The 15,672-nt window shown below is 42.3% G+C and overlaps 1 protein-coding gene across 2 annotated transcripts in view; it reads left to right on the top strand.

Moving 5' to 3' along the window:
- LOC135584575 (mitochondrial thiamine diphosphate carrier 2-like) overlaps positions 1–15,672 on the top strand; it is a 68,063-nt gene that overhangs the window by 14,525 nt on the left and 37,866 nt on the right. For both annotated transcript variants that reach the window (XM_065085654.1, XM_065085655.1), the window contains exon 3: positions 636–747. In XM_065085654.1, the coding sequence (XP_064941726.1) occupies positions 636–747 (112 nt within the window). The remainder of the gene's footprint in view (positions 1–635; positions 748–15,672) is intronic.

Below are 15,672 nucleotides of genomic sequence, written 5' to 3'. Positions count from 1 at the left end.
TACCACAATTTATAGGTTCCACCTCAATAAAGAATTTCAAGTGAAATCTCATTGTCATTCTACCATGAAGTAGAATGCACAAAAAAAGGACCAACCATGGTATGTAATTTCGAATGGTACTGCTCGGTATGGGCGGTACGTACCGGTCCAACGACATACTGGTACGCGGACCGTCTGCTACCGGACGGACCGTGTTATAGTGTTACACTGTAGCAGTGCTATAGTACTGCAGTAAGAGGAAATCGCTCGGTAAGCCATGGTGTATCACTCGGTATGCCAGTACCATACCGTACCAAGCCAACCTCGAAACACCGGTACGGTATGGTATTGCATACCTTGGGACAAACAATACTTATTCTCATGGGACCTACAAAATAAAAGAAAAGAAAAAAAGTTGATTGGCTAATGATTGGGAAGAAAAGCTTGATGTTTTATATATAGAGTATACATTTGTGCTTTAAGATTTCTTATTTTTGAATTTTAAATGCTTTAGTGGTTGTCTTTATAAAGAGTAGAATTAGATGTGTAGAGGAACATAATTGATTTTACAAAAGCATTTCAGATTATCCCATATGTTTACTTTTGAAGAGAGTTATTGCTTTGTTTTAGTTTCATTAAATAGCATAATGAAACAGGGATTCTGGAGAGGGAATGTTCCAGCTCTACTATTATACATGCCTTACACTGCTATACAATTCACAGTTCTGCACAAATTGAAAACTTTTGCAGCAGGCTCATCTAAAACAGGTATGCAATTCTGGGAGAGGTTGTTGATCTTTTTACTTTTAAGATTTAGAGATATTACTTGCTTATACAGCAATAGTTTCAGCCTGTCACATGCTTGGATGTGCTACCTTGTATAAGATAGACATGTCTATTCTTTTGTTCTCTTCATTTTTTTCAATGAATAATTTTTCCCTAGCTGTTTAGCAACATCTTTATTTCACACTTATTTGATGATCTGGTTGGGTGGTAATCTTATTTTTATGTTCAATAGTGTCACCCTAAATATTCTAAGCAATATTACCTAGATAACATAGAATGTGGGAGATTCTAGGTTGATCTATGGATGTGGGTAGTAAGCATGCCATCTTATCTTGTTTTGTGATACTTTGAGGGTAGGGTTAGTTGGTTTATTATATAAAACTCAGAATTATGCAGTAAATAACTTAGCAAAGTTGCTTTCCATGTTGAGTAAGATATTGTGCAGCATCTTGGTAGTCACATGACTGGCACGAAACCATCGTAACAAACTACTATGCATAGGCCAGCATGAAAATGTATTCGTAGGAAATAAATGAAAGTGACAATTATTATTTATTGTAAAACAAGGTTTGAAAATTTGATTGGACTACTACATATCAACCAGTATTTACTTTTTTTACATGCAGACCAGGTAAGCCTAGACCAGTTGAAATAAGTACTTTACATTTTTATATATTTTTAAAATTTATACAGCTGAAAACAAATGATAAAATAATGAAAAATCCTGCCTTTTTGTCTGAGTGGAGCAATTTTGTTGTTGCAATTCTGTTTTGTCTCTCTCTTTCCTTTGCTCGGCTGCAACCTTTATCACTTCTGTTCAAGCATCCATCTCCTCCTATTGCTGCCACCACTACTTCTGTATCATTACCACTGCAGTTTTCTAAAATTGCCTTGGCCTTCACTTCATTTTTTTTGTTGGTGGTTCTTTTATTTGTTGGTTACTCTAGTTTCTATATTAAGTTTGTACCATAAAATTTATGAAGACTAATTTAGTGCTTTATTTATTGTGATCTTTGCATATACTCTCTTGTTCACATCATTTTAGTTTACCTTATCGGTTGATATAATCTCTATATTTCTTGCTTCATTTTATCTTTTTTTGCAATTTCCATTTTACTAAGAATTAAATGCGGAAATGCAAAATTCTTATCGTGGAATTCCTTGTTCTAATTATCTAATTCTTACATGCCTATGGCCATATTCATGGTTTGATCGTTGATTTTGTCTTGTTTGTATATTATGTTGTTTTTACTATTTTTGAACTCTTATGACAATTCTTTAGGTGGCTATATAATAGTTTAGGTAATTTATGCTATATGTTTCAGCATCTATGGCTATTGACTATTAAGTTATTCTGTTTTGAGCATATTTTTCATGGAATGATATGAGGTGACAATTGCTTGGAAACCTTAGGGGAGCATCATATGTGCAGCGGAAAATAAAAATAAAAATAGTTCCCAAAACATATATTATCGGATCGTCGTGTGATGACCGCGAGCGGAAAACTCGAAACGATAAAACCACATCAAGGGGTGAGATGTTCTCACTAAAGGGGGATCGTATATCCCCTAAATCGCGGATCCTTGTCCGTGGGATGAAGGAGCTTTCATGAACTCCTCTCTAGCGGTAATCCACACAACGGACGCATCACTGACGCACCTTCTTGCGCAGCGGGTTCTCCCCTCGTGATCGCGCACCACTATGCAGCAGTAATCAAGAGGGGCCGACCCTCTTGCTGCCCTCTCACACCAGGGTGGCTCACGACATGGAGGGATGGGGGGAGGAGATAGGAGGTCGACGACTATAAGGGTCAACCTATGATCTTTTGAGCCTCAACTACTATTTATAGAGAGCTTCTTTTGCTAACCCTAATGGATCATTCTTAGTGGGTATTGGATCCCCATTCAATAACCATTGGCTTAATGGGTATTGGATTCCCATCCAATAACTATTCTAAGCTTTATTGGGTCCTCACCCAATGAATCCATTAAAACAGGGGCTTATTGGAAATCTTATATTCAATCCTTTATTCGTCGTGTCATTCACCATATTGTCATTGACTTGGCTGGAATTGCCTAAGTCGTGAGGTACCCTTGCGACAAAGTTGCAAACTTAGCTTGAGTTGCCTAAGCCGCGAAGCACCCTTACGCCAACTCCTCGGACTTAGCTGGGATTGCCTAAGTCATGATGTGCCCTTACGATATGCATCCGCAAAGGGTCAGCCAATTTGCAACCTCACTCAGGTACTGAAGGACTTGTAAAAGAGAAAGTTGATTAGTTCGAAAAACGAGCGGCGGACAAGTCTCGACGTCTTGCGAAAAGGGGAAGCTTTACAAGCAATTCAGCAAGCACCTTGCGTGCATGAGAGAAAAGAGAGGAGGAAAACAAGGACTTTAGAAGGTAGAATGAATAGTTGCAAGTCCACAAACAACTACTCACCAGGTGCCGGGCGCGAAGGCAAGTTCCTGTCAAGTTAACGTGCGAACTTGTGAAGATTGTTTAACGCCCGACAATATATCGAAGCCCCATCCAGCCCTTTGCCACCCAGGGGATTCCAGGGTGTTGAGATGGTTGATGTTTTGTGTGCAGATGCGGTTTGTAGAAAACAAGCCATGGCATGCGAAAACTAAGCCATTTTGGGGCAGTTCGGCCCGGCGCAACGAGCGGTCACACTGCAGCATTGCAAACTGTCGTTGCTTACATTTTCCAAGCAAAAACACATAAAACTAAGGCAAAACATACTGCCAAGTCTTTGTATAAGCATGCAAAAGCGACGAACGGTTCGTTGAACGAAGTTGCTGCAGGTCCGCAACGACTGTTTGTGACATTCTCCCCGACTTAAATTGTCGACGCCCTCGTCGACGCTTGTTGGTAGTTGTTGACGATTGCTTCTTTATGTCGTAGGGCATCTTCGGGCTCCAAACTAGCTTCGATTCGTAAAAGCTTTCGTCACTTCACCAAGTACTCGGCCTGCTCAGCTCCATCGGGTAGCTTTATCTTGCGATCAGCAAGAATGGTTTTAACTCGCTTCTCGTACGAGGCTCTGGTGGGGGGTAGCCGAGCTAGAACACTTCGGGAAGTATCTTATGGATCTGAGTGGTAGGCTTTCAAGTTGTTGGCGTGAAAAACATTGTGAATTTTGAGCCATGCCAGTAGCTGCAACTTATAGGAGACGTTACCTATCCTATTGATAATTGGGAAGGGCCCTTCATACTTGTGCACCAATCCTTTGTGTACTTTATGCCTAAAGAATTGGAGTGATGTTGGTTGGAGCTTCACCAACACCAAATCGCCGAATTTGAACTCTTGTAGTTGCCTTCGTAAGTCGGCCCACTTCTTCATCTTTTTGGCCACTTTATCTAAGTAAGCCCGCGCAATATCTGCATTTCGGTGCCATTCTCTTGCAAAGTGATATGCTGACGGACTACTCCCTGTATACCCGATAGACAATGTGTGAGGAGTCGACGACTGTTGTCCTATAATGATCTCGAAGGGGCTCTTGTTGGACGTAGAGCTCCGTTGCAAGTTGTAGGAGAATTGGGCTATACTCAACAACTTTACCCAATCTCGTTGGTTAGCACTCACATAGTGCTGAAGATATTGCTCAAGGAGCGAGTTTATCCTTTCGGTTTGGCCATCCGTATGGAGGTGGAGGCTTGTGAAGAAGTATAACTTAGACCCCTATAATTTGAATAGCTCAGTCCAGAATCGTCCTAAGAATCGAGCGTCTCGATCACTGATGATATTGTGTGGGACTCCCTAATACTTCACCACATTCTTCATCATCAGCTTGGCCACCTCCTTTGCTGAATGGTGTAGGGGTGCAGCAATGAAAGTTGCATACTTTGAAAATCAATCGATCACCACGAGTATCGATTTGAGTCCCCCTATTGTCGACAAGCTTGATATGAAGTCCAAGGAAATGCTCTCCCATGGGGTACGAGCAACAGCTCTAAAAGTCCCTCCGGCTTCCGTTGCTCCACCTTATCTTGTTGGTAAGTGAGGCACGTTCGAATATATTCCTCCACTTCAATCCCTATCTTCGACTAGTAGAAGGCCCTCTCCACAAGAGCCAAGGTTCTGTGAATACCCGAATGTCCAGCCCAAAGGAAATCGTGACACTCTCTCAAGAGTTCACGCCTCAAATTGTCCACTCGAGGAACATAAACCCTATTCTCTTTTGTGTAAATGAGTCCCTTCTGGACCCAAAATTGTCGTGCCTTGCCTTCTTTGATGAGCTGCATTAGCATTACTGCTTGGGGATCATTGTACAGTCCATCTCTGATCTTGGAAAGGAAGTTGGAGTGCAATTGACTTACTTGGCCTCTGCCCTCCAACTGTATTGCATTCACTCGCTCCACTTTCCGGCTCAGTGCATCGGCCACGACATTTGCTTTTCCAGGCTTGTACTCCATTGCCATATCAAATTCAGCTAAGAAGTCCTAACATCGTGCTTGCTTTGGGAAGAGTTTCTTTTGAGTTTGGAAATAGCTCAAAGCGATGTTGTCTGTCCTCAGCACAAATCGCGATTCGAGAAGGTAGTGCCACCAAACTCGTAGATAGAGGACCATCGTTGTCATCTCCTTCTTGTGCATCGGATATCACCGCTTGGTCTCGTTGAGCTTGCGGCTCTCGTAGGCCACCGGGTGACCCTTCTGCATGAGTACTACTCTAATAGCGAAATCTGAAGCATCTGTATGGACTTCGAAGGGCTCCTCATAGTCTGGCAATTTGAGCATCGGTTCTTCCAACACAACAGCCTTCAGATCTTGGAATGCAGCTTCACATTTGTCAGACCATCTCCATGGCTGCTCCTTCAGCAACTTCGTTAGTGGAATTGTGCGCTTCGGATACCCAGCTATGAAGCACCGATAGTAGTTGACGAAACCAAGGAAGGTTCGACACCTTCTTTGGAGTTCGCCATTCTACAATAGTTTGCACCTTTGATTTGTCCATCCGAATGGAACCATCATCGATTCGATGCCCCAATAATAAGATCTTCGTTTGAGCAAAGTAGCACTTCTCCCTTTTCACGAACAAAGTGTTCTCCTTGAGAACCTTGAAAATTGTTCGAAGGTGGTTGACATGCTCCTCGAGCGTTTGGCTGTAGACGACGATATCGTCCAAGTAGACGATCACAAACTTATCCAAATACTTTTTGAATAGTTGGTTCATAAGAGTGCAAAACGTGGCTGGAGCATTGGTTAAGCCGAAAGGCATCACCAAGAACTCAGACGCTCCATACCTGGTCACGTAGGTAGTCTTCGCTTCGTCGCCTTCAGCAATGCGCACCTGCCAATATCCCGACTAGAGGTCGAGTTTGGAGAAATACTTTGCTTTGCTCAGTTGGTCGTACAAGTCCGTGATTAGCGGGATGAGATACTTGTTCTTCATCGTCACCTTGTTGAGGGCTCGATAGTTGACGGGTAGTCGGAGGCTCCCATCTTGTTTCATTTGGAAGAGAACTGGAGCTCTAAATCATGCTTTAGAACTGCGGATGAGACAACCGCTTAGCAGTTCATCTAATTGCTTCTTGAGCTCTGCCAACTCTGGAGGGGACATACGGTATGGTGGTCTTGCTACATGCTTCACTCTCGGCTCCAACTCAATATGATGATCCACGCCTCTGCGTGGAGGCAGAGTTTTTGGCAACTCAGGTGACATAACGTCTGTGAACTCCTTTAGAACGTTCGCCACCATAACAGGTTCGTGAATGGTCTCCCCGTCGAGTGGCCCTAGCTTCACAGCAGCCACGAAGGTTAATTCTCCTTTTCGTACCCCTTTCTTCAATTGTAATGCCGATATTTGTTGGGGGTCCTTGGTTCCACTCCCAGAGACGGGAACCACATAGGGGTCGTTGCGTCCCATCAGACATAGGGAGTTCAGGAGTGGCATAGGCACCAACTTTGCTGCGTGCATGAACTCCATTCTGAGAATTACTTGGAAGTCGTCTAGTGGCACCGCCATTATGTTTGTGCTTCTGCTCCATGTCCCGATCTTGATGGGGACCCCCTTTGCCAGCCCGAAGATCCGCTTGGCCTCTGAGTTCACCGCCTTCATCCGACTTGGGTTCTTCTCCAAGATCAGCTCAAGTCGCTTTGCTTCTCGATCGGCAATGAAGATGTGGGTAGCGCTCGTGTCCACCATTGCACGGGTTGTTTGGCCATTGAGCTTAATGTCCACGTACATCAGCTCACTGCTCTTTGCTTTATGTGACTCTGTCTTTATGTTCTCCCCCACTTGACCCCGCAAAGCATTCAACAAACGTATTGCTCCCATCCGGGGTCCTTGCGACTCCTCATTGTCACTGTTGGATTCTGAACTACTCGAACTAGGAGCGATGACCTTGCCCTTGTCTGATTTGGGGGGGGGGGGGTGGATTGAAGCTGTTAAACCATTGAGTGGCTATTTCTGTGGGCACTCCCTTACCATGTGCGACCCTCCGCACAAGAAGCATTCGCCAGGTTTTGGGGCCTTGTCTTTTGAGCGTGGCCCTTTGTGGGAACTCTTCTTCCTTTGTTCGCCCCAGGGCTCCTTCCCTCGAGATTATTTTGGAGGGCAGTTTCCTAAAGATCGTTTCCTTTTCCCCGAGTCCTCCGAGGAAACAAAGTCGGTGAGCCTTTCTGCGGCCGCAATTGCCCTGATCACATCGGTGACATTCCTTCGATGTAATTCTTGTTGAGCCCATGGTTTTAGGCCATCGAGGAAGCTGAACAACTTATCCTGCTCGAACATGTCCTATATGTCCAGCATCAGCGCATAAAATTGCTTCACTTAGTCTCGGATGGAAATACTTTGGCGGAGTTGTCTCAACTTCCTCCTTGCGACGAACTCTGTGTTCTCGGGTAGGAACTAAGTTCTCAACTCCCGCTTTAAGTCCTCCCATGCGTCCACTCGACACCGACCTTATTAGATCTCCTCCCAATGGGTTCGCCACCAAAGTTTTGCATCCTCGTTCAGATACATGGTTGCTATTGAAACTTTGGTATCTTCAGAATCAGGCCTTGTAGCTCGAAAGTACTGTTCCATGTCAAACAAGAAATTCTTGAGCTCTTTTGCGTCCCTAGCACCTCTATAGTAATGAGGCTCAAGTGCCCTCAAATTTTGTGATGGTGCAACGCGGGTGTTGCTCCCTCCCGTATTCAGTGCCCTTGTGAGTGCTGTCACTCTGGAAGTGAGTTCTGCCATGACTTCGTGTAAATGTTGTACAGAGTCTTTGGTATCGTCTGTCAGTCGATCGACTAGGGCCTCAACCTTGTCGATTTGGGATTCAACTTCTTCTTGCGAGCTCTCTACCCCAAGAAGCCTTCGGTGGCCTCGGTAGAGTTCCTCCAAGCTCGCTTCAAGAACATCCAAGCGGGTTTCCATTGCTGTAAGTCCCTCCTTATGGCTCTTGTTCCCGGTCGGCGCTCCAGATTATGCCTCTGCTCGCGGGGAGTAGCCAACTTCTCGTTTATCATGTTCGCTACCACGCTCCTTTAGGGCGACTCCCACAACATGAGAGCGAGTTTGCACTTGCAGCCCACCTGCGGCTGCTTGGGCAATGGTTCGACTTGCCCCGTCTTTCTCGATTCGCCACGATACTTTGCCATGGCAAGATTGTGAAGTTTCTTTGCTGCTTGCTCGAATTGCTTGCCTGCTTTGATACCACAATATCACGGGCTTAGCTGGAATTGCCTAAGTCGCGAGGCACAATTGCGGCAAAGTTACAAATTTTGCTTGAGTTGCCTAAACCGCGAAGCACCCTTGCGCTAACTCCTCGGACTTAGCTGGGATTGCCTAAGTCATGATGCACCCTTGCGATATGCGTTTGCCAAGGTTCAGCCAATTTGCAACCTCACTCGGGTCCCGAAGGACCTGTAAAAGAGAAAGTTGATTAGTTTGAAAAACGAGTGGCGTTTTTCCAAGTAAAAACACTTGAATCTAAGGCAAAACATATTGCCATGTCTCTGTTAAGCATGCAAAAGCGACGAACGGTTCGTTGAACGAAGTTGCTGCGGGTGCGCGACGACCGTTCATGATAATATGTGTGTGACCTTCTAGGCCTAATACCGAGCTGGCCGTGAGTTGAACTTGTCGAAACCTTTTCTGATTCAAAACTCCTTCTGACTCAGTGAATCATTATCTCCATAATAATTCACTCAACTTATCGACTATGGACATACAAGGTCGCTACGCCATAGTCCCCAAACGGTATTGTGTATTTATTGGACCTATCTGCTCTCATTTACTGTGTATCTGTAGTCCTTCATCCATCTAATATCACAGAGATCGTATATAGGGCATAGTGCTATTAGGCCCAAATGGAATCCATTTGAGTCTCACTCTTATCGGATTCTTTCGGAGAACTCTGTCAATTTAAATGACCCTGGCCTGAGATTTTCCTGAGTGAGAATACACAGGATATTCCTCTTATGATATCGAGAGTGAATGATCTTTTATTGACACCCAATTGCCTTTGTAAGGTTTGTTGCCATTCCCAATGACCGTCCGTACTGGATCTGGAACTTCCAGACCTATAACTCCGGTATTAAAGAATGTAGTACTTAAACAAGGCATCCTTAGTGTCTTAAGTCTAAGGACTAAATACACAATTGAGACTACGAAATTGTTGTCTGATGATGAGGTATCATTAATCATCTAACATTCCATAAGTGGGATCATTTAGTAAACATTCTCTAATGAGCACCTACACTATATCTCTACTGTCCCCACACAAGCAGCTATGAGACTTGTTGTCTCCATCATATGGACGAGGACGAGTATATAGTCCACCGGTCTGTTCGGTTAACTCGATGTCCTTCTCGAGTAACCTATGACCAGGAATATTTAGGATGTGTTTAAAAGCGGATTGGTCTCATTATCATGATTTCATTGTGATCCAATTCTCATTTCACAGATTCAAGGACGTCACAATATATTCATCATATAATATAAAGTGAGATAATACCATTATTAATATCAACCAAAAGAGATTGTGCAGTGTGTCACACGTGCCATTACTCACGTGACTGGCTTGTAGGGCACCTGTATCTAGCAATCTCCCACGTGACCTAAAGCCAATCACCTACATGCCTGATCCCCATCAGGTCCCGGTGACACTCGAAAACAATTTAAGACAACGGCTTCGTTATTGAATCTATAATGTTATCTTCGGACGAAACTTTTTCCATTGCTACATCACCATGGGCTACGATTTCTCTGATCAAGTGGATCCTTCTCAGAACGTGCTTAGACTTCTTATGAGACCTAGGTTCCTTTGCTTTTGAGCAATCACTCCGTTATTGTCGTAATATAAGGGAATCGACTCGTTGCTCGGCACGACTCCTAGATCTATGATGAACTTCTTCATCTAGATTGCCTCCTTTGTTGCTTCTATCGCAGCATATACTCTGCCTCAGTGGTCGAGTCAACAGTAGTGTCTTGCTTGGAACTCTTTCAGCTTACTGCCCCTCCATTCAGGGTGAACACATACCCTTAGTTTGACTTGCTATCATTGATATCATATTGGAAACTCGAGTCCGTGTAGCTTTCAACATTAAGGTTACTTCTTCCATATATCAATAAAAGATTCTTAGTCCTTCTCAAGTACTTAAAGATACACTTTACTGCCTTCTATGGTTTTAAACTTGAATCCGCTTAATACCTGCTCGTAATACTTAGAACACACGCTACATCAGGCTTGGTACATAAAATAGCGTACATGATATACCTTATCGCTGAGGCATAAGGTATCTTATCTATGTCTGTCTTTTCTACAAGAGTCTTTAGGGACATACTCCTGGAAAGTGATATTCCAATGTCTCATCGGTATGAGACCTCTTTTGGTATTTTTCATGTGAAATCTTTTGATAATGATATTTATGTACCTGGACTGGGACAAGCCAAGCATCCTTTTAGATTTATTTTTATAGATCCGAATTCCTAAAATATAGGATGCTTCCCTGAAGTCCTTAATGAAGAAGTGTTTAGATAACCAAGTCTTAACCATAGAGAAAATTCCTACATCATTTCCAATGATTCAGATGTCATCCACATACAACACCAAGAAGGTGATAGCGATCCAACTTACTTTCCTGCACACACAAGGCTCGTTTTTGTTCTTAACAAAGTCATAAGATTTGATCGCCTCATCAAATCTTATGTTATAATTTTTGGGAAGCTTACTGTAGTCCATAGATGGAATTAAACAATCTGTACACTTTATTTGGACTTTTCTTGGACACAAATCCCTTAGGTTGTATCATATACACCTCCTCGAGGTTGCCATTAAGGAATGCGGTTTTTATGTCTATCTATCCGATCTCGTAATCATAGTGTGCTGCAATAGCTAACAGAATTCAGATGAATTTCAGCAAGGCTATAGGCGAGAAAGTTTCGTTATAGTTAATACCTTGCCTTTGACGATATCCTTTAGCCACTAGCCTTGCCTTATAGGTCTTTACCTTTTTATCTACTATGATCTTCTTTTTGATGATCTATTTACAACCAATAAGTACAATATCCTCAGGTGCATCAACTAGATTCTAAACCTTGTTGGAGTACATGGAATCCATCTCGGAATTCATGGCCTCTTACAACTTTCTGGAGTCTATATTTGTAATAGCCTCCTCATAGGTCTGAGGATCGATATCCTCAATGTGATCACCCTTGATATGTTCCACATATCTCTCAAAAGGGTTGGATACTCTATTGGACCTACACAAAGTCGGAACTTGTGTGCTTGGTACTTGAACATACTAGTCTTGTGGAATGGTGCTTGAGATAGGTTCTCTAACCTCGTTCAACTCTGTTATGCTTCCACTATTTCCACCAAAAATATGCTCCTTCTCAAGGAACATCGATCTCTTGGCAATAAAGACCTTTGGGTCCTTAGAGTGATAGAAATTATACCCACAAGTTTCCTTGTGGTATCCTACGAATTTGCCCCGTTCCGTCGTTGATTCTACCTTGTCGGGATTGTATCTTCTAATGTGGGTACGGCGGCCCCAACTCTTAACAATCTTAAGATCGGGCTTCTTCCCTTTCTATATCTCATATGGTGTAGACATTATCGCTTTAGATGAAATTCTGTTCAGAAGGTAAGTTGCAAACTCTAGGGCATACTCCTAGAAAGATACGGGTAGGTCGGCGAAACTCATCATGGACCGCACAATGTCTAACAGTGTGTGGTTCCTTCTTTTTGATACACTATTGAGTTGAGGTGTATAAGGAAGAGTCCATTGTGATAGGATCCTATTGTCCTTGAGGAATTAGGTGAGCTATATGCTTAAGTATTCTCTTCCTCGATCTAATTGAAGAGTTTTGATACTCTTTCCAGTCTGGTTTTCTATCTCATTCCTGTATTCCCTGAATTTCTCAAAGGCTTCGAATTTGTACTTCATTAAGTACACATGTCCATATCTAGAGAAATCATCAGTGAATATAACGAAGTACGAGTAACTACTTGTGGCTTGAGTTGACATAGGACTACACACATCAGTATGTACGAGTTCTAGTAACTCAGTGGCCTTATCTCCAGTTCCACTAAATGGAGAGTTGGTCAATTTCCCTTGAAGGCAAGACTCACAGGTTATATATGATTCTAAGTATCCATTCTTTAGTAATATTTGAATTCTTCCCTTATGGATATGACGTAACCTATAATATCACAAGTATGTATCATTCATCTCATCTCGCTTCCTTTTAGACACACCAACATTCATGACATGTGGAGCAACATCTAATATAAATAAACCATTATTTAATGTTCCCTTACTGATGATCTCATCATCTAAGATCAGTGAACAACCATTGTTCTCAAGAACTAATTTGTATCAATTATTTCTCAAACAAGAAATGAAAATAATATTTTTGATGATCGAAGGAACGAAGTAGCATGCATCTAATGCAAGAATAGCTCTACCGGGCAAATGTAGGATGACCTCGCCAACGGTAAGAGCAACAACGGTTGCGCCATTCCCCATTCTAAGGTCCACCTCGCCTCTCGCCAATCTCCTGGGCCTTGTCGAACCTGCAACAAATTGCAGATATGAGATGCACTGGCGGTATCCAAGACCCATTTGACAAATGAAAATTAATCATGAATGTACCTGAAGCTTCTCTAAGCTTCTATTTCGCCTTTTTAGCAAGGTGTTCCTTACAGTTCCTCTTCCAATGCCCGTCTTTCCCGTAATGGAAGTATTGGCCTTTGTCCTTTGTCGGGTCCTTTTTAGCAACCTTTGCCTTACTTAGTTTGCCCTTGCCCTTGCCCTTCTTAAGAGACCTCTGCTTTCCTTTTCTTTCTGGTCTCACCAACACAAAGAACTAGCTTTTCTTTCTTGATAGAGCTCTTAGCCTCTCTTGACATATTGAGTAGCTCAGGGAGAGTCACTTCAAGTTTGTTTATATTAAAATTCATTATGAACTGGGAAAAGGAATCTGGGAGGGATTAAAGTCTGAGATCCACATACAGGTTATCCTCCAGTACCATTTCTAAACTCGTAATCTTCTCAATCCACTCAATCATTTGAAGGACATAGTTCTGAATTGATACCCCTTTAGTCATCCTTGTGCGGAAGCGACTCTTGGGTATCTCGTATCGTTGAGTCATTCCTGCTTCCTCAAACAATTTATGAAAACGAAGGATGGATCTAACATCCATCTTTTCATATTGCCTCTGTAGCTCGGGAGTCATCGAGGCCAACATGTAACACTGAGCTATAGTGAAATCGTCTACATACTTCTTGTAGCTAGCAATCTCTTTCTCACTTGCCCCTTCCTCAGGCTTGGGCATTATCACGTCAAGGACATACACGATTTTCAATGCCATGAGAATAATTCTCAGGTTTCGAAACCAGTCCATGTAGTTTGGACCAATGAGACGGTTGACATCAAGTATACTATGCAAGAGGTTTGTAAGCGACATTTTTATAAAAAGTATAGATGTAATAGATAATCAATAACATGCAAACTTTTGGATTTCTGAAAAAAAATCAAGATATGAACTTTTATTTTAATATATTCCCACCATTTTCTCGTGAAACACACGATACCCTTCGGCATGTGAATTGAAAATCTCCGACAGATTTTTAGTGGGGATCAGGATTCAATCGACGCCTTAGTATGACTTCGAGGGATATACTAAACCTAAAAGGTAGGCAACTCTTGCCAATCATAACTCATTGTGATTCCCGTCTTGTTTGGCTTCCAAACCATCATGTCCTTAAGGGACTCGACTAATCATGATGTTCGGTTAAGCTAATACCATCATTGCCAGATGATTCTAATTCGATGATATATCCTTGAGGGACTCAACCAATTTTATCATATCCTTAAGTCACTAATGACATCTCTCTATGTCGTAGGCAAGATCTTAAACCCTAATATAGATGAGCCTCACGGGACTCGCCTAACTCAGCCCATATCGAAAAATGATTTTCGCTTATAATGATGGAAGGTCGCATGGGTCAATCTAATTGTCTCACGTTTACCGACTTAATATTATTATTAGAGGGGTTTTTTGATTTAATTTAGTCTCGTAGTTAAATAACGTGTCACATACATATATTTAACATATATCTATATCACATGCAAATATGTACCTAGTAAGCATATATATATATATATATATATATATATATATATATATATATATATATATATAAGCATCCACACCAGATGATCATGGACCAATATCTAGTGTGATTAGGCCTGAGACAAAAGGCTTGATTACAAATAAAAGCTCTATGTGTGACTCAGCGCATCACTATGCTCGATGATCATCCGTCTCGTCCTCATTGGTTCTGTTGGCACCTCCACGCTCTCGCCATGCCGTCTCATGCAATTACAACTCAATTACTGGCATGTAGGCCCAAAATATACATATCACATAAATAAGAAATCTTAATCTTATCAAGGAGAGGTATAATTCTGAGAGAGATAGAATTACATGCTAGATTTAATGAGAGAGAGAGAGGGAGGCTTGTAAGCCCCAATAATAATTACATACACATACAATCATCACATATAGTCCATGATCATCTGTCCACAATATATATCATATGTACATACATACATACATACATACATATATATATATATATTTATATTTATATTTATCGGACTAACTAGGTGATAATTAATTAAACTATTTAATTAATCAATTTTGGATTAACTTTTAATCCTTTGGGAAACCCTAGTGGCTAGAGTCCCCAGTGACTAGGAATCCCTGGCCGTTAGGATTCCTACCTTGGCTAGAGTAGCCCAGTGCCATTGGTTAGGCCTTACAGCCATGCTACTTTCGGTCGGCCAGGGCTGCAAGCAGCCTGCTCTCGATCGGCCAGGGCTGGAAACAGCCTTGCTCTCGGCCAGGCAAGGCTAGAAGCCGCCCCTTTTTACTAGCAGATTGCAAGCAACAACCCTTGCTGCGTCTTCCTAGTCTTGTCGTCAACTCTTTGATGATAAAACCTTGTGCCATCTGAACATTTCAGATTTAAAAGATATGTTGTCCTGATTTGAAATCAACGAAAAATGTAACTAGTTTATGAGAAAATCGATTTTACACAATATGTAGTTAATAACCGGTCATCACACGGGGAACCTAGCTCTGAAACTATTGTTGGGAAACCTTAGGGGAGCATCATATGCGCAGCGAAAAATAAAAACAAAAACCGTTCCCAAAACAGATATTATCGGATCGCCGTGTAATGACTGCGAGCGAAAAACACAAAACGATTAAAACTACATCAATGGGTGAGACGTTCTCACTTAGAGGAGATCATATATCTCCTAAACCGTAGATCCTAGTCTGTGGGATGAAGGAGCTCTTGTGAATTCCTCTTTAGCGGTAATCTACACAGCGGACGCAACGACGATACACCTCGCGCAGCAGGTTCTCTCCTCGTGATCGTGCACCACTACACAGCA

Source organism: Musa acuminata, chromosome BXJ1-10 (assembly GCF_036884655.1).
Source record: "Musa acuminata AAA Group cultivar baxijiao chromosome BXJ1-10, Cavendish_Baxijiao_AAA, whole genome shotgun sequence".
Lineage (NCBI taxonomy): Eukaryota > Viridiplantae > Streptophyta > Magnoliopsida > Zingiberales > Musaceae > Musa > Musa acuminata.
This window is presented reverse-complemented; position numbering and strand designations above follow the sequence as displayed.